The sequence below is a fragment of the Chrysemys picta genome, chromosome 16, assembly GCF_011386835.1.
Source record: "Chrysemys picta bellii isolate R12L10 chromosome 16, ASM1138683v2, whole genome shotgun sequence".
Lineage (NCBI taxonomy): Eukaryota > Metazoa > Chordata > Testudines > Emydidae > Chrysemys > Chrysemys picta.
The window spans coordinates 10,836,805-10,860,289 of NC_088806.1; the positions used below are offsets into that span (position 1 = coordinate 10,836,805).

The 23,485-nt window shown below is 48.9% G+C and overlaps 2 protein-coding genes across 8 annotated transcripts in view; one reads left to right on the forward strand and one right to left on the reverse strand.

Moving 5' to 3' along the window:
- LOC101935438 (zinc finger protein 436-like) overlaps positions 1-23,485 on the forward strand; it is a 321,486-nt gene that overhangs the window by 267,573 nt on the left and 30,428 nt on the right. The window lies entirely within an intron of this gene.
- On the reverse strand, positions 839-15,730 carry LOC135972153 (zinc finger protein OZF-like). Its single transcript, XM_065570031.1, has 4 exons — positions 15,581-15,730; positions 10,517-10,643; positions 3,705-3,797; positions 839-3,350 (listed from the first exon to the last, which is right to left on the reverse strand). The coding sequence occupies exons 2-4, from the start codon at positions 10,548-10,550 to the stop codon at positions 2,221-2,223; spliced, it is 1,257 nt and encodes a 418-aa protein (XP_065426103.1). The 5' UTR covers positions 10,551-10,643; positions 15,581-15,730; the 3' UTR covers positions 839-2,220.

The following is a 23,485-nucleotide window of genomic DNA, read 5'->3' on the forward strand; positions in this document are numbered from 1 at the left end:
AGGATATAATTCTAAAAGTCTTGATCTGTTGACCATTAATATCCTGTTGGATTGTACGTGCTGTCATTGTATGTGGAGTTATGAAGTTTGGCTACGTGTATGTGACTGAAATAGGTTGTGAAGTGGGGAATACCCACAACCAGCCTTTCAGGTACAACAATGGGGCAGGCAGACACTGATTGGGGTATACACACCCGCACAAGGACGACCCCAGGAACTGCATACAATGGAGACCTCTCAGAGAGAGGATGGAGACAATGGAGGCCGCTTGACTCACCTCATAGCAAAGGGTCTTTCCAGCAAGCTAGAGGAACCTATCAAAGAGGGGAACTGACATCATCACTTGGCCTCACTTTCCCCCCACAACTCAACACCTGGAAACACATCTGGAGGACAAAGACTGACCTGGGGAGGTGGTCCCGGGCTGGAAAGAGGAATCCCTGTCTGTGTATGAAGGAACTACATCATCAGGGTGAGATACGGCTTGATTCAAATCCTCTCTAGTTTATAGAACCCAGATTGTGATTTTATTTTTTATTTCATAGGTAACCAACTGGGATCAGTGCGCTTATTACTTATAATCACTTAAAATCTACCTTTCTGTCTTCAATAAATCTGTTTTATATTTAATCTAAAACAGAGTGTTTTGCTTGAAGTGCTTGAGAAATCTGCTCAGGGACAAGGGCTGGTGCATGTTCAATATTTTCAATGACTTAGATATTGGCATAGAAAGTACGCTTATTAAGTTTGCAGATGATACCAAACTGGGAGGGATTGCAACTGCTTTGGAGGATAGGGTCAAAATTCAAAATGATCTGGACAAATTGGAGAAATGGTCTGAGGTAAACAGGATGAAGTTTAATAAAGACAAATGCAAAGTGCTCCACTTAGGAAGGAACAATCAGTTTCACTCATACAGAATGGGAAGAGACTGTCTAGGAAGGAGTACGGCAGAAAGGGATCTAGGGGTTATAGTGGACCACAAGCTAAATATGAGTCAACAGTATGATGCTGTTGCAAAAAAAGCAAACATGATTCTGGGATGCATTAACAGGTGTGTTGTGAACAAGACACGAGAAGTCATTCTTCCGCTCTACTCTGCACTGGTTAGGCCTCAGCTGAAGTACTGTGTCCAGTTCTGGGCACCGCATTTCAAGAAAGTTGTGGAGAAATTGGAGAACGTCCAGAGAAGAGCAACAAGAATGATTAAAGGTCTTGAGAACATGCCCTATGAAGGAAGGCTGAAAGAATTGGGTTTGTTTAGTTTGGAAAAGAGAAAACTGAGAGGGGACATGATAGCAGTTTTCAGGTATCTAAAAGGGTGTCATAAGGAGGAGGGAGAAAACTTGTTCATCTTAGCCTCTAAGGATAGAACAAGAAGCAATGGGCTTAAACTGCAGCAAGGGAGGTTTAGGTTGGACATTAGGAAAAAGTTCCTAACCGTCAGGGTGGTTAAACACTGGAATAAATTGCCTAGGGAGGTTGTGGAATCTCCATATCTGGAGATATTTAAGAGCAGGTTAGATAAATGTCTATCAGGGATGGTCTAGACAGTATTTGGTCCTGCCATGAGGGGAGGGGACTGGACTCAATGATCTCTTGAGGTCCCTTCCAGTCCTAGAGCCTATGAATCTATGTCCTCTCCACATTGAGGGAGGGCCAGACTGGGTTATAAACTCACACTGGCCAGCCTTCTGACCAGGGCAAGACGGTACAGACCTGGGGTCCTAGTCTGGGGAGCTAGAGAAATTGGCTGAAGCTTCTCTATTGTTGGTTCATGAGTGGCTAGAAGTGCATTCATGTAACTCCGTTGGGTGTGTCCCGGCCTGTGGATGGCTGTGTAAGTGCAGGACCTGGAGAGGTTTGCAGCTTGTCACAGCATCATAGTGTGAGAGGGAGCCCAGGTTGGTAAGACAGAGGGCTCACCGGTACCCCAGTTCCCTAGGTTGCACCCAGGGGAACCTGTCATAACCGCTATCTCCCCAACATGGGGTGGATGGAAATATCTGGTAGGAAGGACACATACTCACAAGACTCATAGGACAAAGGAGTTGATAATAAGGACCATGGGAGAGACTCCAAAGAAGGGTGAATTGCAAAGGTAAAAGCTGGCAATTCACGTGAGTAACCTGTGGGAACACAGCAAAGAAAATGGTGCAAATACCCTTACAGGTCACTATGTAGCAAAAGACCTACAGAAAAAAAAATCCTTTTTCATGCCTAGACAAAATCTGTATGTTGTTGATCTCCTTTGCAGATTCTCTGATGATAAATGAGGTGTGACCTCTGATGGAAGCTTTTCCCACACTCGGAGCATCTATAGGGTCTTTCTCCTGTGTGGATCCTCTGATGTCTAACCAGGGCTGAGCTCACGTTGAAGCTTTTCCCACACTCACAGCACTCATAGGGTCTCTCTTTTTTGTGGATCCTCTGATGTTTACTAAAGGCTGAGCTGTCAATGAAGGTTTTCCCGCACTCACTGCATTCATAGGGTCTCTCTCCCGTGTGGATTCTCTGATGATTAATAAGGGCTGAGCTGTCAGCAAAGCTTTTCCCGCACTCACAGCATTCATAGGGTTTCTCCCCTGTGTGGCTTCTCTGATGCCTAACAAGGTGTGAACGCCGAGTGAAGCTTTTCCCGCACTCACAGCACTCATAGGGTCTCTCTCCTGTGTGGATTCTCTGGTGCGTAAGAAGGTCTGAGCGGTCGCTGAAGTTTTTCCCACACTCACCACATTCGTAGGGTCTGAGTCCGGTGTGGATTCTCTGGTGTCTAATAAGATCTGAGCGGTAAATAAAGTTTTTCCCGCAGTCACAGCATTCGTATGGTCTCTCTCCCACGTGACTTCGCTGGTGTCTGATAAGGTCTGAACTCTGACTGAAGCTTTTCCCACACTCACAGCACTCATAGGGCTTCTCTCCCGTATGGTTTCTCTGATGTCTAATAAGGTGTGAGCTCCGAGTGAAGGTTTTCCCGCACTCACTGCATTCATAGAGTCTCTCTTTCACGAGGATTCTCTCATGGGTAATAAGGACTGAGCGGTTACTGAAGTTTTCCCCACGCTCAGTAAATGTGTTGTTTCTATCTCCCATGAGGGTTCTCTGCTGGGCTGTGGATTCCTTGAGGTCCTTGTGCATTCCCTCACAATTAATAGATTCACCAGCTTTCTCCCCTGACTGGTTGTCCTGCTGCGTCCCTGGCCTGCGCTGACTCTCACAGGCTTTTCCCTGCTCACGACACATGGACGCATTCCTTTTAGATCTTTGCGATAATCCCCTATGTGCTTCCACTCCCTCAGCCTCTTCCTGCTGAGACATCGACTCCGTGTTCTCACTCACCATCCCGTCACCTGATGGGATAGAGAGAGAAACCTCAGAAACAGGAATGGAAATGCGGAAAGCAAACCAAAAGTGTTGGAGAGATGGGGGGGGGAAATGATCAGGAACCGAATTCCCCAAAACTCTTCCCTATGTGGGGAGAGAGGAGGGAATTGAGTCTGCCTCTACGTTGCATGAAAACACTCAGAGGGAAGGGAAGGAGCTCCTGCCAGGGGTTGGGATGGGTAGGAAGCACTGAGTGATATCTGACCTGACACCTGCTGGGGACAATACTGAACATGCAGAGCTCACAAGGTCTTGGTAGGCAAAGCCACTTGTTTCCTTCAGGCACTGCCAGTCTTTGAGATGGTTTAATGAGTCCTTACCTCTCAGGATCTCTCTTTCCTGGAGATCCAGGACCCACGGCTCCTCCCCCCGCTCCAGCTCGGAAACCGCATCAGAATGGGAGACTGGAAACCCTGCTCATGAGACGGGAGATCAGGGGAATTCATGGGACATTTGTCCCAAAAAAATCTTCCATTATTTTAACCCCAGCTCATTTTAAAGCAATAAAGTCCCAGGGCCAGCTCCCCGTATGCTCAAAGGTGCAGGTCCCTCTGCTTATGAGTGAATTTCCCAACACACACAGCCAGACACTCCTCATCAAAGGGGCTCCTAAAACATAGGGTAGGTAACTCCATGGCCCAGAAAGTGAAGACTCCGGCCAGAGGGGAAGTCCCCCTGAAACTGCTTCTTACTGACAGAATGAGACCCAATGATAGCACTGGTCTACACTTTTTGAGAAGTCGTCTGCTTCAGAGATAAAATGTGCTATTTATTATGTATTTTGATGTGCTGAATTCAAATATGACAATTAAAACAACTGATTGGCTACTGTTTCTAAGATATTTAAGTTTTTACATTTTATGTCTATGTATATTGTGTAGATAGTAGAGTTTTAATCATAAATTGTAAACCTAGGTCTTTTCATGTGTTTATGGTTGCTTTACATGATAATATTTCACCTGTCCTGTTTATGTAACACTTTAAAAATCAGCAAAAGGGTTATATAAATAAAATTGATTATGAAACAAAAGGCAAAAAACTATTATGTTCATAGTTTAGTCCTATTCAGTGTCTACTCGGCGCTTCTTGGCTTGTCTCTTGTATTCATTAAATGGAGCATCTCTTGTCACTGTCCAGCAATAGTCTGCAAGCATTGATGGGCTCCATTTGCCCTGAGAGCGTTTCTCCATTGTTGCAATGTCCTGGTGAAATCGCTCGCCGTGCTCGTCGCTCACTGCTCCGCAGTTCGGTGGAAAAAAATCTAGATGATAGTGCAAAAAATGTATCTTTAGTGACATGTTGCAACCAAGGCTTTTGTATGCCTCGAGGAGGTTTTCCACCAAGAACCTGTAGTTGTCTGCCTTGTTGTTTCTGAGAAAATGTATTGCCACTAACTGGAAGGCTTTCCATGCCGTCTTTTCCTTGCCACGCAGTGCATGGTCAAATGCATCGTCTCGAAGAAGTTCACGAATCTGAGGACCAACAAAGACACCTTCCTTTATCTTAGCTTCACTTAACCTTGGAAATTTTCCACGGAGGTACTTGAAAGCTGCTTGTGTTTTGTCAATGGCCTTGACAAAGTTCTTCATCAGACCCAGCTTGATGTGTAAGGGTGGTAACAAAATCTTCCTTGATTCAACAAGTGGTGGATGCTGAACACTTTTCCTCCCAGGCTCCAATGACTGTTGGAGTGGCCAATCTTTCTTGATGTAGTGGGAATCTCTTGCACGACTATCCCATTCGCAGAGAAAACAGCAGTACTTTGTGTATCCAGTCTGCAGACCAAGCAAGAGAGCAACAACCTTCAAATCGCCACAAAGCTGCCACTGATGTTGGTCATAGTTTATGCACCTCAAAAGTTGTTTCATGTTTTCATAGGTTTCCTTCATATGGACTGCATGACCAACTGGAATTGATGGCAAAACATTGCCATTATGCAGTAAAACAGCTTTAAGACTCGTCTTCGATGAATCAATGAACAGTCTCCACTCATCTGGATCGCGAACGATGTTGAGGGCTGCCATCACACCATCGATGTTGTTGCAGGCTACAAGATCACCTTCCATGAAGAAGAATGGGACAAGATCCTTTTGACGGTCATGGAACATGGAAACCCTAACATCACCTGCCAGGAGATTCCACTGCTGTAGTCTGGAGCCCAACAGCTCTGCCTTACTCTTGGGTAGTTCCAAATCCCTGACAAGGTCATTCAGTTCACCTTGTGTTATGAGGTGTGGTTCAGAGGAGGAGGATGGGAGAAAATGTGGGTCCTGTGACATTGATGGTTCAGGACCAGAAGTTTCATCCTCTTTCCTCTTCCTCGTCTGACTCAAGTGAGAATGATTCTGGGGCATCAGGAACGGGCAGTCCTTCTCCGTGGGGTACTGGGCGTATAGCTGATGGAATGTTTGGATAATGCACAGTCCACTTTTTCTTCTTTGACACACCTTTCCCAACTGGAGGCACCATGCAGAAGTAACAATTGCTGATATGATCTGTTGGCTCTTTCCAAATCATTGGCACTGCAAAAGGCATAGATTTCCTTTTCCTGTTCAACCACTGGCCAAGATTTGTTGCACAAGTGTTGCAGCATATGTGTGGGGCCCACCTCTTGTCCGGATCTCCAATTTTGCAGCCAAAATAAAGGTGATAGGCTTTCTTAACCATAGTGGTTACACTGCGCTTTTGTGATGCAAAAGTCACTTCACCACAAACATAGCAGAAGTTGTCTGCACTGTTCACACAAGTACGAGGCATCTCTGCTCACTTTGGCTAAACAGAAATGTGTCCCTTTGCAAAATCAAACACTGACAAATAAGAGAGCACGACACTGTATGATTTCTAGAGCTGATATAGGGCAATTTGTTCAGCAGAGTGATGTAAGCTTCATTATGATTGCATCATCCATGACTTCTAGGAATAACATGATGCAATTCATATCATGTATGACGCAATACCAGCTTCCGATTGCATCATTCATTGTTTTGCCTAAAAACAAGTACTGTCCAAACCCAGTCATAGATTTATTCATAGATCCAGTCAAAGATGTATTTTAGTCATTTCTGGTTTAAATTGAGATCCCTTCCCTTTATAACTCACTTATCCTCCGCCATTCCCAAGTCAAGGGTCGTATATACTGACCGAATAGCATATCTTGAGAACTAGAGACAATCAACAATTTTAAGCATCATTTTCGTTCTCAGTGACCCAGAATTAGTAAAGTTTGACTACATTTATTTCAGAAGCATTTTGGCTGTAGAGCAGTGTAGTGGGAAAAGTCCTAAGGAACCTGGGACCGGTGAGAATGGGCTAGAGGTGTTCAGTGCAATAAGGAAGAGGAGGGAGAAGGGATATCACTGAATGCAGGATCTCAGGTGTATTAGATGTGAATAAAGCCCATTTTGAGGAATTGTGGACTATAGAGAGTCAGGTGTAACGGTAGGGAATATGAAAATTGCCCAGTGTGTGGAGGTTATAGAATCGTAGAAAGGTAGCTCTGGAAGGCACCTTGGAAAGATGTCCTGTGGCAGGACAAAGTAACCTTAGACCATCCCTGACAGGCGTTTGTCCAACCTGTTCTTAAAAACCTACAACGATCGAGATTTCCGCAATCTCCCTCGGTAACCTATTTCAGTAATTAACTCCCCTTATTGTTAGAAAGCTTTTCCGAATATCTAACCTAAATCTCCCTTGCTGCAGATTAAGTTAATCATTTCTTATTCTACCCTGGTGGACAGGCAGAATTATTCAGCACCATCTTTTTTATAGCAGACCATAACATTTTTATCAGGCCCCCCTCTCAGCCTTCTTTTCTCAAGACTAAAACAGTCCAGTTTTTTTAAAAACTTTCCTCTTCGGTGAAGTTTTCTAAATTTCTTGTTTTTTTGTTGCTTTCTTCAGGACTCACTCTAATTTTTCCACATCTAAAGTGTAATGCTCAGAATTAGACACAGTACTCCAGCTGAGACTGCATCAGTACCAAATAGAGCAGGACAATTACCACCCGTGTCTTACATCTGACACTCCTGGTAATACACCAAACAATGATCTGAGCTTCATTTGCACCTGCGTCACAGTGTTGACTCGTATTCACTTTGTGATCCGCTATAGCCTCCGATCTTTTTCAGCCGTACTGCCACCTAGACCGACGTTCTCCATTTGGTAGTGGTGCATTTGATTTTTTTCCTTCCGAAGTGGAGTACTTTGCACTTACCTTTATCGAATTTCATCTTGTTGGTTTCAGAGCAATTTGTCAAAGTGATTTTAAATCCTAATAGTGTTCTCCCAAGTGCCGGCAATCCTTCCCAGCTTGGTGTCATCCACATATTTCATAGGGCTGGTCTACACTGGGGGGGATTGATCCAAGATCCAAGTTGAAGTATCTTGGATCGAATTACCTGGGGTCCAGATGGCGCGGGATCGATGGCTGCGGCTCCCCCGTCGACTATGCTACCGCCGCTCGCTCTGGTGGAGTTCCGGTGAGCGCGTTCGGGGATCGATATATCGCGTCTTAATGAGACGCGATATATAAATCCCAGATAAATCAATTGCTACCCGCCAATATGGCGGGTAGTGAAGACGTACCCTTAGGCATCCTCTCCACTCCATTGTCCATGTAATTAATTAAAATATTGAATAGTACTGGACCCAGGACTGACCCCTCTGGGACCAATTAAGAGACAGCCTCCCAATATGAGAGCGAATGATTGATAATTACTCTCTGATTACTGTCTTCCAAACAGTTGTGCACTCATCATATAGTAGTTTCATCTACCCCATTTCCTTATGTTAATGTCATGTGAGGCTGTATCACTATCCCTAAAATCAAGCTATGACAACTCCACTGCTTCCCCCCATCCACTAGGCCAGTAATCTAAGTTCCCTCCACGCTGCGCGGCCATGCAACAGGCTATCAAGAGCTGTGCAGGCGCTCAGGCACCTCTCCCCTGGCCCCAGCCCTGTAGGGATCAGGCCTTCGTCTGCAGCCAGATTAAAAGAGCAGCCGAGCAGCTGCCATTGGCTGAGAAGCAGGAAGTCACACCCTCACATTCCATCTAAATGACATTAAAACAATGGAATATCAGGCTGTTAAGAAGGAGACCCCCGTCCTAATGGCCCCCACTATCACCATATATAGAAACAGATCGTAAGATGGTTAAAGAAAACTTAGTTCGCTAGCATCGTGTCTGGCGAGAACTCACTTCTCAATAGTTGTGGTTGTGAAATCCTCATTTCTGTATTGTTTTATCTTTATGGTCTCTCCAGCCCCAGAGCTACTGCAGTGGGGAGAGGCACACCGGGTGCTGGTGCGGGGAAAGAGGGTTGGGGGGAGCCTGCAACCCAAACCCCTCATCCCCGGCCCCACCCCAGAGCCCGCACCCCCAGCCGGAGCCCTCACCCCCCCATAGCCAAACCCTCTGCCCCATCCCTGAGCCCCCTCCCACACGACGAACCCCTCGGCCCCACCCCTGCCACACATCACCTCCATACTGGTGCCCATAACAAAATTAATTCCGCACATGGATGGGAAAAACAAGAGGGAACATTGCGGCCGTAACCTTCTCAAAGAAGGATATTAGCTTGGTTTGGCATGATCATTCTAACTGCGGTGACTTACTCACACTTACTCATATTATCTTGAAATTTGCTACTCTTTATTGGCATGCCGAGCTGGGCTACTGGTTGAAATTTGGGTTTAATTGATCAAGGGGCTCCTGAGATACAGCTTTCGGACAATGTATGTTGCGTATTTTTATTGCATTTTGAAGGAGTTCCTTTTGGAAGTTTTGCCCTCTGATATCAACATGCCTGGATGAAGAGCACTATTTTAGAGTACTTAAATCCAAATGCAGACTTTTGCCTGGTCTACACTTAGACTTAGCTCTGTGGGTTAGGGATGTGAAAAAAACCCACACCCCTAACTGAAAGAGCTATGCCAGCAAAATCTCTAGTATAGACGCAGTTATAGCAGCAAAAAAAGGTCCATTTAAAAGAAAATCAAGGAAATCAAATGTCCATAAACTACATTAATTATCTACAATTGCCCAGTGCAGCCTCATGCCCTTCCAGCATATTGACGGTGGCTAAAGTTAAACCTCTGAAAAAACAGAAAATAAAGAGGTAAAGTACACTCCACCCCTGCATTGTAACCTTAACTCTGCCCCCGCCCACGAACCCTGGAGACGGCAATAGCCGCTGCAAATGTGTCTGTCAGGGTGGTGCAGAGGTTAAGAGCTACCAAGGGAAGTGGAAGTTTCTCCATCACTTGAAGTCTTCAAGTCCAGACTGGATGCCTTTCCAGAAGATGATTTAGTCCAACACAAGGTATTCAGCTCAGTACAGCAGTGACTGGATGAAATTCTATGGTTTGTGTGATACAGGAGATCAGAGGAGATGATCTAATATCCCCCTCTTGCCTTAAAAAATCTATAATAGATATGAGGAAGGACTAAGAACATCCCATTGTTTGTGTTGCGTTCACAGACGGGAACACCAGCATTTATCCGCATGCCCTCCAGCTGTGTGCCCTGGGCCAGCTGTAGCTGTAATCGGATGGTGGAGGGAGCAGTTGGAGCAGCCTGGCAGAGCTGTGACTGTGGTATGCAGAGAGGTGCAGGTGACCTCTGCGGGCCCAAGTCTGCCCCATTTCAGGGCTGAGTTTTCTAGGTGGTGCCAGTAAAGGTGCATAAGGGGGAGTTCTTGTCATGGGGACTGTCAGCATTCCGGTGGCGTACGTGTTAATGGTCTCCAGGGCTTCATGAGGGGTAAATGAAGACAATGACCCCGAAGGAATCCTCAGGGAGAGGGGAAATGGGTGGTAAGATTTTGCACATCTGAGCTGTTTTGTGTGGAGGAAGCTCAGAACAGGTATAGGCAAATTCCAGTCACGAGGCCAGACCTAAACCCCAGTTCTGCCTTAGCAAAGAGAAGTTGTTAGACGTTGCCCTGTTCTGCTCCTGGGCCCTGTTCCTGGAGCATTCTGTAACGGGGGAGGGCTGAGTGTTAGTGTGCTTGTCACTGGCATGTCGGGGTGATGCTGAAACTGGGCAGAGGAGAGGTGGCATTGTGGGGGTGACATGAACCTTATTTCGTCACTTCCCCTTCCAAGAATGGAGGGGACAGGAATCCTTACCCAGCGAGGTCACAGTGTCATAGTTCTCCTGCATGACGGCTCTGTAGAGGGCTATCTGAGCGGGGTCCAACAGAGCCCACTCTTCCCTGGTGAAATACACAGCCACCTCCTCGAAGGTCACCGGCCCCTGAAAGAGCAAGAGTCCCACACTCAGTACCTGCTGCCCCACTCACAGTCCCACTATTCGTGGGGGAGAGAAGCCAATCACATGGAAGCTCTGGGAGGATCCCAGTCAGAGTCCCACCCCCACCCCGCTCAGAGCATCCAGGAGGCATCAGGGTGAGGGGAGAGAGACCTTCACCCCTCCCAGCAGAGAGAGGGGGGTAGAGGCCCTCACACTCATCACTCACTTACTAGCCAGAGGCTGATACAGGAGATGGAGCCTCCAGGAGGCTCCAGGCCCCCAGGTAATAAGCCCAACTCCCTCCTCATTCCCAGCAGCTGGATGCGACGGGATGGAGCATCTCCCCTAAGCCCTACTGGTGGGTGCCCCCTTCTTATCTCACAGCAGCCGCTGGTTGATCCATTCCGGTTCCAGCGCTAGGGGTCAGGAAGGTTTTCCCAACACTTTCCAGGGGGGTTTGTTTCGTGTTCCAAAAATGAAGGAATTTCCAATCCCAAACCCTAAGAGTCTCCTAGATTCTAGGAACCAGGTGACAAGTACCAGCAGGTTTGTCACTCCCTCTTTCTGCACCACGGCATATTTTTCTGCCTCCTCCCACCTCCTATGTATTAACTGTTCCCTTCCCACCAGCAACTCCCCAACAGTCCCTACCTGAACCGGTGCCAATGCAACCCTTGCCCTTCCCCGTCCCACAGGAGAATCGGATGGTCGGGAACAAAATGTGGGTGTTATTCTGCAGCCTGTCAAGGCGAGAGGAGCATCTGGGGAGATGTTAGAAGGGGCTTTAGTTAGCTTCACATCCCGGCTCTTTGCCCACCCCCCTCCCAACGCTTTCCCTGCAGAAAGACATTCCAGGCTCTGCCACTGAAACAACAGAAAAGTCCCAAACACAAGACCGGTAATAAGAGGGGGGTAAGAGTAACTAGATATCTGTGGGTGAGGGGCTCAGGGCTGGGGACTGGGGCGGTGCTTAGCTGGGGAGGGCTCCCCAGAAAGGCGACAGGAACGCCCCTCCCTCAGCTCCTAGCTCCACATGCTGTCTCCGCCCGCAAGCACCGCCTCGGCAGCTCCCATTGGCCGCGGTTCCCAGCCAATCATAGAATCATAGAATTGGAAGGGACCTCAAGAGGACATCTAGTCCAGTCCTCTGCACTCAAGGCAGGACTAAGTATTATCTAGACCATCCCTGACAGGTGTTTGTCCAGCCTGCTCCTAAAAATCTCCAATGATGGAGACTCCACAACCTCCCTGGGCAATTTATTCCAGTGCTTAACCACCCTGACAGTTAGGAAGTTTTTTCGAATGTCCAACCTAAACCGCCCTTGCTGCAATTTAAGCCCATTGCTTCTGGTCCTATTCTCAGAGGTTAAGAACAATTTTTCTCCCACCTCCTTGTAACAACCTTGAAAACTGTGATCATGTCCCCTCTTAGTCTTCTCTTCTCCAGACTAAACACATGCAATTTTTTCAATCTTCCCTCATAGGTCATGTTTTCTAGACCTTTAATCATTTTTGTCGCTCTTCTTTGGACTTTCTCCAATTTGTTCACATCTTTCCTGAAATGTGGTGCCCAGAACTGGACACAATACTCCAGTTGAGGCCTAATCAGTATGGAGTAGAGCAGAAGAATTACTTCTTGTGTCTTGCTTACAATACCCGTGTTAATACATCCCAGAATGATGTCTGCTTTTTTTGCAGCAGCATTACACTGTTCAATCATATTTATCTTGTGATCCACTGTGACCCCCAGATCCCTTTCCACAGTACTCCTTCCTAGGCAGACATTTCCCATTTTGTATGTGTGCAACTGATTGTTCCTTCCTCAGTGAAGTACTTTGCATTTGTCCTTATTGAATTTCATCCTATTGACTTCAGACCAGTTCTCCAGTTTGGAGAGCTGCAGAACCGGGGCTGGGGGTGGAGCAGCGGCAGCACGTGGAGTTAGGCGCTGGAGGTCGCAGCTTCCCAGGAGCCGAGTAGGGACCCTGCCCCAGCCCCACCAACTCCCCCCAAGCACCCACGGTGCCCCCCCCGGGCTGCGACCCCCCAGCAGGAGTGGGTGAGTGGTCTGGGCTGGGGCAGGGGGTTGGGGTGCAGGAGAGGGTCGGCGCTTACCTCGCTCCCAAAAGCGACCGGCACACCCCTCTGGCAGCGGCTTCTAGGCGGGGGGACCCAGGGGGTGTCCACACACTGCTGCCGGCAGGCACCGCCCCCGCAGCTCCCATTGGCTGCAGTTCCCAGCCAATGGGAGCTGTGGAGTCGGTGCTTGGGGCAGGGACAGCGTGCGGAGACCCCCTTCCCAGGGGCCGCAGGAAGGTGCTGGCTGCTTCCGGGAGCGGTGCGGAGTGAGTGTGGGCAGAAAGCCTCCCTTAGCCCCGCTGCATTGCCCCCAGGCCCTTTTAAATCGCCTGGGCCTCTGGGAAATTGCCCACCCCCCCCCCATCAGTGGGCTTGGGGATAAGAACTCAGGGCAACAGTTTTCCCTTCAGATGATGAAGTTCCTCCATGTTAGATTGAGGGGAGAGAAACAAAACCTGTGGTGATTTCCTATCGCGATTGGATAAATAGATAGAAAGTTGCCACCAGCACCTGCCGGCCATCCACACCGGCAGCGGGGAGCTCTGGGAGATGCTTCTTGAACAAGAGGATGCTGGGCACGGAGGAGCCAAAATATTTAAGACATTTCCAGGCAAATAATGGTCACTGACCCACCCCAGAGGTGGCTGCATCTCTCAGCAACCCCTCATGGAGACCATTCCCTCATAGGTTTTGGGGATATTTCTGCTCATAATCAAAGAGTCATGGTCAGAGAGACTGAGGCCAGAAAGGACCACCAGATCATCTGATCTAGCTTCCGGTGCATCTCAGTACACTGTCGCTCGATGTAGATTTGACTTGGTAAAAGATAAGCAGGACTAGCACCACGGGGTTTGGACTGGATCACCGATGACTGTGAATGAGGTGTGTAGGTAAGATAAGGCTGCCCACTTCCGTTTGAACAGTTTCTGGCAACGTGGGTTAATTTCTTATGCTTGACAATCTGTTCTAGTCTGAGGATCTTCCCCAGACCAGAAGAAAAGCTCTTTGGAGCTCGAAAGCTTGTCTCTTTCAACAACGGACATCGGTCCAGTAAACACTATCACCTTACCCACCTGGCCTCTCGGGGCACTTTAGATCAGTTCTTGAGAACTGGGGAGAAAAATGGGTCAAAACCTAAATATTTGATAATATAAGATCAAAACCCCAAGATCTGAGGGATGGTCAATAATTAGAGGGGAAAATTTGAAAGGATTGGATTGGATTGTACAGGTTTCAGAGTGGTAGCTGTGTTAGTCTGTATCCGTAAAAAGAACAGGAGTACTTGTGGCACCTTGGAGACTTACAAATTTATTTGAGCATAAGCTTTCGTGAGCTACAGCCCAATTCACCGGATGCATGCAGTGGAAAATACAGTAGGAAGATATATATACACAGAGAACATGAAAAAATGGAGGTTGCCATACCAACTGTAACGAGACTAATCAATTAAGGTAGGCTATTATCAGCAGAAGAGAAAAAAACTTTTGTTGTGATAATCAGGATGGCCCATTTCCAACAGTTGACAAGAAGGTGTGAGTAACAGTAGGGGGGGAAATTAGCACAGGGAAATAGGTTTCAGAGTGGTAGCCGAGTTAGTCTGTATCAGCAAAAATAACGAGGAGTCCTTGTGGCACCTTAGAGACTTACAAATTTATTGGAGCATATGTTTTTGAGGGCTAGAACCCACTTCATCAGTTTTCGTGGGTTAGAACCCACTTCATCTGATGCATCAGATGCATCTGATGAAGTGGGTTCTAACCCACAAAAGCTTATGCCCAAATAAATGTGTTAGTCTCTAAGGTGCCACAAGGCCTCCTCGTTATTTTTTTCACGGGAAAATAGTTTTTAGTTTGTGTAATACACAGACAGTAACAGTTCCCCACTATCCCCCTGGGCAGCAGGGAGCCCTTTGTGAAGGTGTTTTAAGAAGGCCAGGGAGGGGGGCTGGAGCAGGAAGGCTCCCTGGCTGTGGGGAGGGGGCAGCAGGATGGGAGGGGCAGGGGACAGGCAGCTGGTGGCTGTGGGGTGCTGCACTGGGGAGACAGGCGGGGGGAGCTGCTGGGCCTGGTCACTCCACTGAGAACAGTCGCTTCTCCCTTCCCCTCCTGTGTCCCTCCCAGGCTCTGTTACTGGCAGAGTCCGACTGGCCGCCCCGTCCCACCCCAGAGCCAGCCGCATCTCCAGGCTCCCCTCAGCTGCACCCACTAACCCCTCTTTCAGTTTGGGGGAATGACTCAGGGCGACAATTTCCCACCTGAACAAGGGCAATTGGCTGCAGATAAAACGGGTGGGAAAATTTCCCCAGGCCGAGGAGATTTTAATCTAGCATGTGAGAATTAGAAAACAGGGCAAAGCCTCAGGAGAATAGAGACATGGACAATCACTGGAGAGAAGAGAGAGAGAGAGAGAGAGAGAGAGAGAGTGTGTGTGTGTGTGTGTAGGGGGGGAATCTACATGGATTTGATCCCCATATTTGATAGCTAGAAAAAAGGGGGAAGAATTCAGGGGAAATGATTCAGTCTCTGGGACTGAAGTGACAAAACCAGAGAGAACCCCCCCCCCCTATCCCCGCCCCCATCTCCTGCCTGCCCAGAGCCGGCCCCCCCCCCGCTCATCCCTCCCCTCCCGGTCCCCCACCCCCAGACACACCCAGGGGAACCTCACTGGAGCCCGGCCTCTGGCCCAATCTGATCCCCCGCCCCGCCTCTGGGGCAGCCCCTGGCTGGAGGGGGGGGCAGAGGGTCACTACTGTGAACGCAGCTCGGAGCCTGCCCCAGGGGGGGAATAAAGCAGGGGGCCGGTTCCCAGGGGCGGGGGGATCTGCTCCCCCCACCCCCACACACCAGCCCTTTGTTAATTACCTGCGGGCTCCGGCCCGGGGCTGGTCCCAGCTGGGGAAAGCCCCCCCCGGCCGGGCAGGGAGGGGTTAATGCCGGGCTCCCCCCCAGCACGGACCCCCGGGGGGGGGGGGGCAGCGTCTCGTATTGCCCCGCCCGGAGCTGCTGCAGGATTTTCCTGCCTCCGCCCCCGGCTGCTGCATCCAGCCCCTTCCTGCGCCTCCTGCAAACCCGGGCCGGGCGGCTGCGCTGGCTGGGACAAGGGGGGACCCAGCCCTGCCCCTGCAAACGGAAGGACGCCCAGGAGCTTTGGCTGCAGCCTTCCCTGGAGGGGGGACCCTCTGCTCCCTGCTGAGCTTAGAGGGGGGAAATCTAAAGGGAATCTGTGCAAGGGCCAAACTGCCCCTCTAGGAGGGCCAAACAGCTGGAGGCAGGGGCAGGAAAGGGGCCATGGGGCAGGATCAGGGGTCGGGGGGTTAAGAACAGGGAGCTGCACTTGCAGTGGAAGAAGGAACCGCCAGGAAAGGGGGCTGGAAGTTCCCACAAAAGGGGTGAGCCCTTCTTCCAGGGGGTACATCCCCTCATCTCGAGATTGGCAATCGGCTCAAGAAAAAGCACCAGCAAAGTCAGTCCCAACTGAAATTGCGGACAGTGGCATGTTCCTACTGCTCTCTATCTGTCTGCTGCCATGTCTGCACAAGGCTTATTTTCCAGTGGATTTATAACTATCTGGTACAGTGAGAAATTCAGCCATTGTTCCAGTCCTGGTGCACTGGGACACCTTTGTATTTTTCAGAGTAGCAGCCGTGTTAGTCTGTAGCCGCAAAACGAACAGGAGTACTTGGGCACCTTAGAGACAAACCAATTTGTTTGAGCATAAGCTTTCGTGGGCTAAAACCCACTTCATCGGACGCATAGAATGGAACCACCGACTCTAAGAGGCTAATTAATTAAGATGAGCAATTAGCAGCAGGAAGGAAAAAGACGTTTGTAGTGATAATCAAGATGGCCCATTCCAGACAGTTGACAAGAAGGTGCGAGGATACTTAACATGGGGAAATAGATTGAATTTGTGTAATGACCCAGCCACTCCTAGTCTCTATTCAAGCTCAAATTAATAGTATCTAGTTTGCAAATTAATTCAATTCACAAAAGTTTATGCTCAAATAAATTTGTTAGTCTCCAAGGTGCCACCAGTGCTCCCGTTCTTTGTATTTTTATGTTAGATTTTGCAGGCAAGCAGAGGTGAAATCAGACTCCTGAAAGGGGTACAGGGTAAGGAAGTCAGCTCTCCTGTCAAGGGTGACTTACCGAGCTGCAAAAGGAAACTCGGTTCCGGAAATGTTCTGCATATACACACCCCATGCATGTTGTTAGTGTTTAAAAGAGTCATTTCTCCATTTATACTGGAGCTCGGCTGGTCTCAGTGGTGGCAGATGACAGAACAAGGAGCAATGGTCTCAAGTCGCAGAGGGTGAGGTCTAGGTTGGATATTAGGAAACACTATTTCACAAGGAAGGTGGTGAAGCTCTGGAATGGGTTCCCTAGGGAGGTGGTGGAATCTCCTTCCTTAGAGGTTTTTAAGGTCAGGCTTGACAAAGCCCTGGCTGAGATGATTTAGTTGGGGATTGGTCCTGCTTTGAGCAGGGGTTGGACTAGATGACCTCCTGAGGTCCCTTCCAACCCTGAGTCTATACATCTGCAGAAAGCCTCCTCGCAGTTCCCAGATTTGGCTTATCTGCTCTTCTGAGTCCCTGCATTGGGACTCCAGTGTGACTGGAGTGGCGCTCCTTTTATTTGCTTTTTAAAAATGTTTTTTTATTACTCTTAGCATTTCCTCATTTACCTGTGTTAACATAGTGACATCCATCTGCACAATGGTATTGAACTGATATGTTAATAGCCAATAATCACTGAACATATTAATACTTGCTACTTTTAGCAACCACAGCTCAGTGTTTCTAGTATAATGTTTCTTATGTTTTTATTAAAAAGAACGGGAGTACTTGCGGATACAGACTAACACGGATGCTACTCTGAAACCTATGTTTTTATTGTGATTTTGTAATTTGCAATATTTCATTCAAAGTTTTTGTTCATATATGTTTATTCTTTTGGTACATGTGATTTCAAGGCTGACCGATTTTCAAGGCTGATGTCAAAACTAGGTCTGCCAATTACTCGCAGTTAACGCAAGTGATTAATGCAAAACAAATGAACTAGATTACAAAAAAATATTTGTGATTCATTGCAGTTTTAATCGCACTGTTAAACAATAATAGAAGACCAATTTAAATGTATTATAAATATTTTGGATGCGTTTCTACATTTCAAAATATATCAATTTCCAATATAACTCAATACAACGTAGACAGTGCTCACTTGATATTTTTATTAGAAATATTTGCACTGTAAAAAAGATAAACAAAAGAAATGGTATTTTTGAATTCACCTCATACAAGTCCTGTGGTGCAATCTCTTTATCATGAAAGTGCAACTTAAAAATTGTTTGTCTGAGTGATTGGCTGAACAAGAAGTAGGACTGATTGGACTTCTAGGCTCTAAAGTTTTACATTGTTTTATTTTTGAATGCAGGTTTGTTTGTTTTTTACATAATTCTACATTTGTAAGTTCAACTTTCATGATAAAGAGATTGCACTACAGTACTTGTATTAGGTGAATTCAAAAATACCATTTCTTTTGTTTTTTACAGTGCAAATATTTCTAATAAAAAAAGTGAGCACTGTACACTCTGTATTCTGTGTTGTAACTGAAATCAATATATTTGAAAAAGTAGAAAACCTCCAAAAATATTTAAATAGATGGTATTCTATTATTGTTTAACAGCGCAATTGATCATGCAATTAATCATGATTAATTTTTTTAATCGCTTGACAGCCCTAGTTCTTTTTATTTGCCATTTTGTTCCTGAGCCTTTAGGGTGCACTAGGACGAGATCCACAAAAGTATTTAGGATTCTAATTTCTATTGGTTTCCTTTGTGGATCTGGGCCTATGCTCATATTTTTGCTGTTATCTTTCCCAAAGAATCCCTATATCTAAAATGGCTCTATGATATTCCGTACTGTTTTGGACTCCCCCCTTGCCCCCATCGAAAATTTATTTTAAAAGCCTTATTTCTGTAAGTAATTCCCCCCCCCCATCTTGCAAACACTGAAACACACGCTGTACTCTTCCATTACCTCATTTGCTGCATAGCTAGATGCTGATTTTTCTATGGACTTGTTTACATTTCTAATTACATACTTGACGGTTGTAGCCTTTGATGTATGATACATAGTTTTCCTATGACCCAGCTCGGCCATGTTCTTCATACTGTGTACAAACCAGTAAACTTTTCAGTACACAAATCAACACGGATTTTTAAAACTGAATTATTTTGTTCCTCCTTTGCGTTGGTCACGTGGCGGGGCAGACTGTTGCACTCACCAATTTGACGTTTTGGTGAAACTAAAGTGTCTTGGCTCCCCTATGTTTTTGCCGTAGGATAGGTTAAGGCGTGTTAGTTACCTCCATAGCAAAACCACACATTGTGGCTAGCCACAGGTGACGTAAACCCTCCGTTTTACTAATGGGGCGCTCCTTGGAAAACGTAACTTGCAAACCCAGCATTGTCTCTTGCACCTTTCTTACATTAGTTATGATTGATTCAATTGTGATATTCACAAAGGTGTGAGGACCCAATCTGATAACCTCTCTGCTGCAGCCTGTCAGCTCACTTCTAGCTCTGAGAGGTGTCTCTGCCCTCATGCAAAGGGCAAGGCAATCACTGGCCAGAAACATCCAGAAGTAAGGGGGTTGCCGTTATCAGACACTCTCTGTGTTTGATACCGTAGAGGCAGATTTCATTGTGGGCGATCCACCGGGCAGGCCACTCCCTGTTTACTCACCTGATAGCTGAGCCAGTCAGGCCCCAAGGTGGGAAATGTTTAGAAATAGATCCGCTTAAGGCAGCCGTGTGAAGAGCAAGGCCCTGTCTGCTGTGAGGGCTGGGTTTGCTGACAACCCTGAGAAACATTTTGAAAAGGAGGAGGAGGAGTTGATATTCTTGTCAAGAAGAAGTCACGGGTGTACACTGGGTGTTATGGCCACATTACAGAGACATCATCGACCTTTTCCTCATTGCTGAAAAAAGGTGATTTTTCCCCCCCACTTTTGGGTAACAAAGGTGTATGAGCTATCAGAGCTAACAACCCAGTGATACAAGGCAATTACCTCGAGTGTCTCCTGTAGAGGTGCGGAGTCACCCAGCGGCACCTCCTACTGGTTGCTTCAGGGAATCAGCTCGTCCAGAGCGCCCTCTGCAGGCCAGTGAGCCGCCTTTCCTCTGGGCCCATGCCCTTCCCAGGACCCGGTGCCCCTATTACTGGGATGCTGCCCCTGGCAGTACCCCACAGATCTGGGTCTCCCCTCTCTGGGGAACCCCCACCAACTATCCCCACCTCACCTCAGTTCCAGGCCACTGCCAGTCACTATCAAGCCCCCGCTCCCTGGGGCAGACTGCAGTATCAGTCACTCGTCACTGGCAAGGGGTGTTTGGACCTGCTGCCTTTGCCTATCCAGGGCTGTCCCTTTGCAACCCCAGCACCTAGCTGGCGTTACTCTAGGCCTGCAGCCCGGGGTTTTTCCCAGGCCAGGGCTCCCCGGCTCCTTTAGCCTTCCTCCAGCCCTGCTTCCCTCAGGTACCTCTCAGCTCCAGGCCCTTCTCTCTCTAAAGCAGAGAGAGAACTGTCTGGGCATCTGGCTGCCCTGGCCTTTATAGGACCAGCTGAGCCTTAATTGGGGCGTGGCCCCAGCTGAGCCTGACTTCCCATTCAGTCAGGGAGCTGCTTGCCCCAGCCACAGCCCTCTCATGGGCTGTTTTTAGCTCCTGCAGGCACGAGCGGGGTGACTACCCCGCCACACTCCACTTACCATCCTCCAGTGAGACAACTGATCCTTCAACGCTCTTCACCCACTAGTAGAAGTCCTCTGTACCCAAAGATTTAGGGCCTTCTTGACCAAGTCCATCAAGCGCCAACAGGTTAAAGACAACAGCACACACAAACAGGAAGTCGCGTTGTGCTTTTTGAAATGTATTGCCTGCCCGTGATCACCATGATATTGAAATTTGCATGTTATACAGGTTTCTTGTAAATTCTTTTGAATTACAGCAAGTTCTGTTTGCTTGTTTTTCAAAAGTTGTACTAAGGGGGAAAAATCACAGTAATAAATGTCAATTTATTGACAAAGGTGAAGGAGAGGGCTTAACTTAATACATAATCCAAAATCTTCAAATATGCTTCCTTGCATTTTTTTTCAAAATTCTCATAGTCTTTGTGGTGTTATGTTTCCTGTCACTGCGATTTTACTTGGTTACAATTTTATAGGTGACCTAATGAATTCGAATGACACTTGATCTCCATTGCTCCGATATGGCCCCGATTTTATCAAAGGGATTTAGGCACTTCGCTCAGATTTACTTTTGTTTCTAATGTGATGAGTGTGACAGTGTTATTTGCAACATAGGCCAGAGCAAACCAAGTGACTGATGGGCAGGGACGGGAGACAGCAAGGAACAGCGGCCGGTGGGGCGCCTGCCAGAGCAAGTGCTCAGATGGGCACAGTAAAGGAGATTTTGGTGGTAGGACTCAAGAACATGAGGCAGAAGACACTGCCCCACACACTCTAGGGTGGCCGTCCTGCTCACAGTTTTATGATTATGAATCCGCTTGTGGCATTGTCGGCTGACTTCTCTCCTTTCATTAAACATTTCTTTTCTACACTCAGACTCTGTGCTTGCGAAAGAGGAACTACTGCCTCTTAGAGGCACCCAGGGGTGCTGTGTAATTCCCCCAGGTTACTGGGTGGGGCTCGAGCCGGTTCTGTGTTGTATTGTTTACAAGGAACCCCGAGATATTGAACTCAGCCCTGGATACTGCCGGCTCCACCTGGCAGAACGTTTACACTGGCACTACCCTCCTGCACGCCATTCTCCCCTAATCCCTGCCACCTCCCATATTATGTTCCCATAATATAAGAACTAGGGGCCACCAAATGAAATTAATGGGCAGTAGGTTTAAAACAAATCAAAGGAAGTTCTTCTTTGCACAGCGCACAGTCAACCTGTGGAACTCCTTGCCTGAGGAGGTTGTGAAGGCTAGGACTGTAACAGGGTTTAAAAGAGAACTGGATAAATTCATGGAGGTTAAGTCCATTAATGGCTATTAGCCAGGATGGGTAAGGAATGGTGTCCCTAGCCTCTGTTTGTCAGAGGGTGGAGATGGATGGCAGGAGAGAGATCACTTGATCATTACCTGTTAGGTTCACTCCCTCTGGGGCACCTGGCATTGGCCACTGTCGGCAGACAGGATACTGGGCTGGATGGACCTTTGGTCTGACCCAGTACGGCCGCTCTTATGTTCTTCCTCATGGCCTGAGCCCCCCGTGCCCCCTCCCCACGCAGCACCCCCCACCCCCCAGACACTCCTACCTCTCTTCCCCCCTGTTCCTCCCAGCTCCAACCCCGACTCCTGGACTTTGCCATCCACTCCAGACAGGCCTCTGTTCCCCTCCCACACTGCCCGCCTGCATTCCCCTGATACCCCAGCTGGGCTCCCCCGACACCCCCACTGCTCGCCAGCAGACCCTGTCTGCCCCCCAGATTCTGGCCCCATGCCTCCCCCCACACACCCCGGTGTAAAACTGCACTCTGCTGATATGTGTCAGGGCCTGCAGGCTGGGGAGACGGGGAGGGCTGGCGGGGATAGAAGGAAGGGGACCCCCACCTCTGCCCCCCGAAAGGCAGGATCCCAGTGGGGGGCTTTGAAAGGGCCCCCCAGTTCTAGCACAGACCCCCCCCCAAGTCACCAGCCTCAGATAAAAGGGACGTTCTCTCCCCCACAGGATGTAAGGGGCACGTCCCCCATCTGGTGCTGGTGCCCCACAGCGATCTCAGGGGCCGACGACTGCACCTGGATGTGGGTATGGACCTGCTGGGGGCGGGTGGGGGTTGGATACAGGGATATCTTAGATGCCCCAAGGAGACCAAGCGGGGGCATCTGGAGTCTCTGCCCCCAAACATGCTACAATGGACCTAGAGAGAACCCCGGCCGCTCCCCACCACCCCAATCTGCCCTGGCCCTTCGGCCCCCCCTCTTCCCTGGTCACGCCCTCCACCCCCATTCTTCCCTGGCTGTGCCCCACCCCCCAATCTGCCCTGGTCTAGGGCCCACTCCGCCCCCCATTCTTCCCCGGCCGCGCCCCACCCTCCAATCTGCCCCAGTCTAGGTCTGGCCCCTGCCCCCCATTCTGCCATGGCCATGCCCCACCCCCAAATCTGCCCCGGTCTAGGTCTGGCCCTGGCTCCCCAAGAGGGCACCCAGGACCCCAGCCAGCCCGCTACACAAGGGTCCGAGGGGCCGGTCAGGCCCCCAGGGATACCAGGTGCCATATGCCAGCCCGTACCGGCCCAGCCCGACCCCGTTGGTGCCCCGCTGGCAGAGCAGGGCCAGCGCTAGCCCTCGCGGCAGGGTGGCCGGCCCTGTGCTCGCCCAATGGCCCAGACAGCGGCAGTAGGGCCGGGGTTGGTGCCCTGCGCCTGGAGCTCCCCCGGCAGCTGCACCCGCGTCTTCATCACCATCACCCGAGCAGCCGCTGCAGCTCGCAAGCCTGCAGCCCATGGCCCGGGATGCTGGGGGCACTCAGGTGGAGGGGGGCCAGGGGGTGGATCAGAGGTGTAAGAGATTGGGGTTTTAGGGGGGGCTGGGGAAAGCAGAAAGATGGGGGAAGTCAAGGAGGCAATGGGGGGAGGCAGGGTAGTAAGGGATTGGGGGGACCTTTCGGGGGGTGGGGAGATATTAGGGGTGGCGGGCACTCTGGGGGGGTGGATGAAGCAAGAGATCAGGAAGAGTGGGGTGGGGCGGGGGGG

Excerpts from the sequence above, each read along its gene's own strand:
- LOC135972153 (XM_065570031.1), bottom strand. The coding sequence starts at position 10,550 with ATGCAGGAGAACTATGACACTGTGACCTCGCTGG. Across the intron at positions 3,798-10,516 it reads TGACACTGTGACCTCGCTGG|GGTTTCCAGTCTCCCATTCT; the intron begins GTAAGGATTCCT and ends TCTCATGAGCAG. Across the intron at positions 3,351-3,704 it reads GGAAAGAGAGATCCTGAGAG|GTGACGGGATGGTGAGTGAG; the intron begins GTAAGGACTCAT and ends CTATCCCATCAG.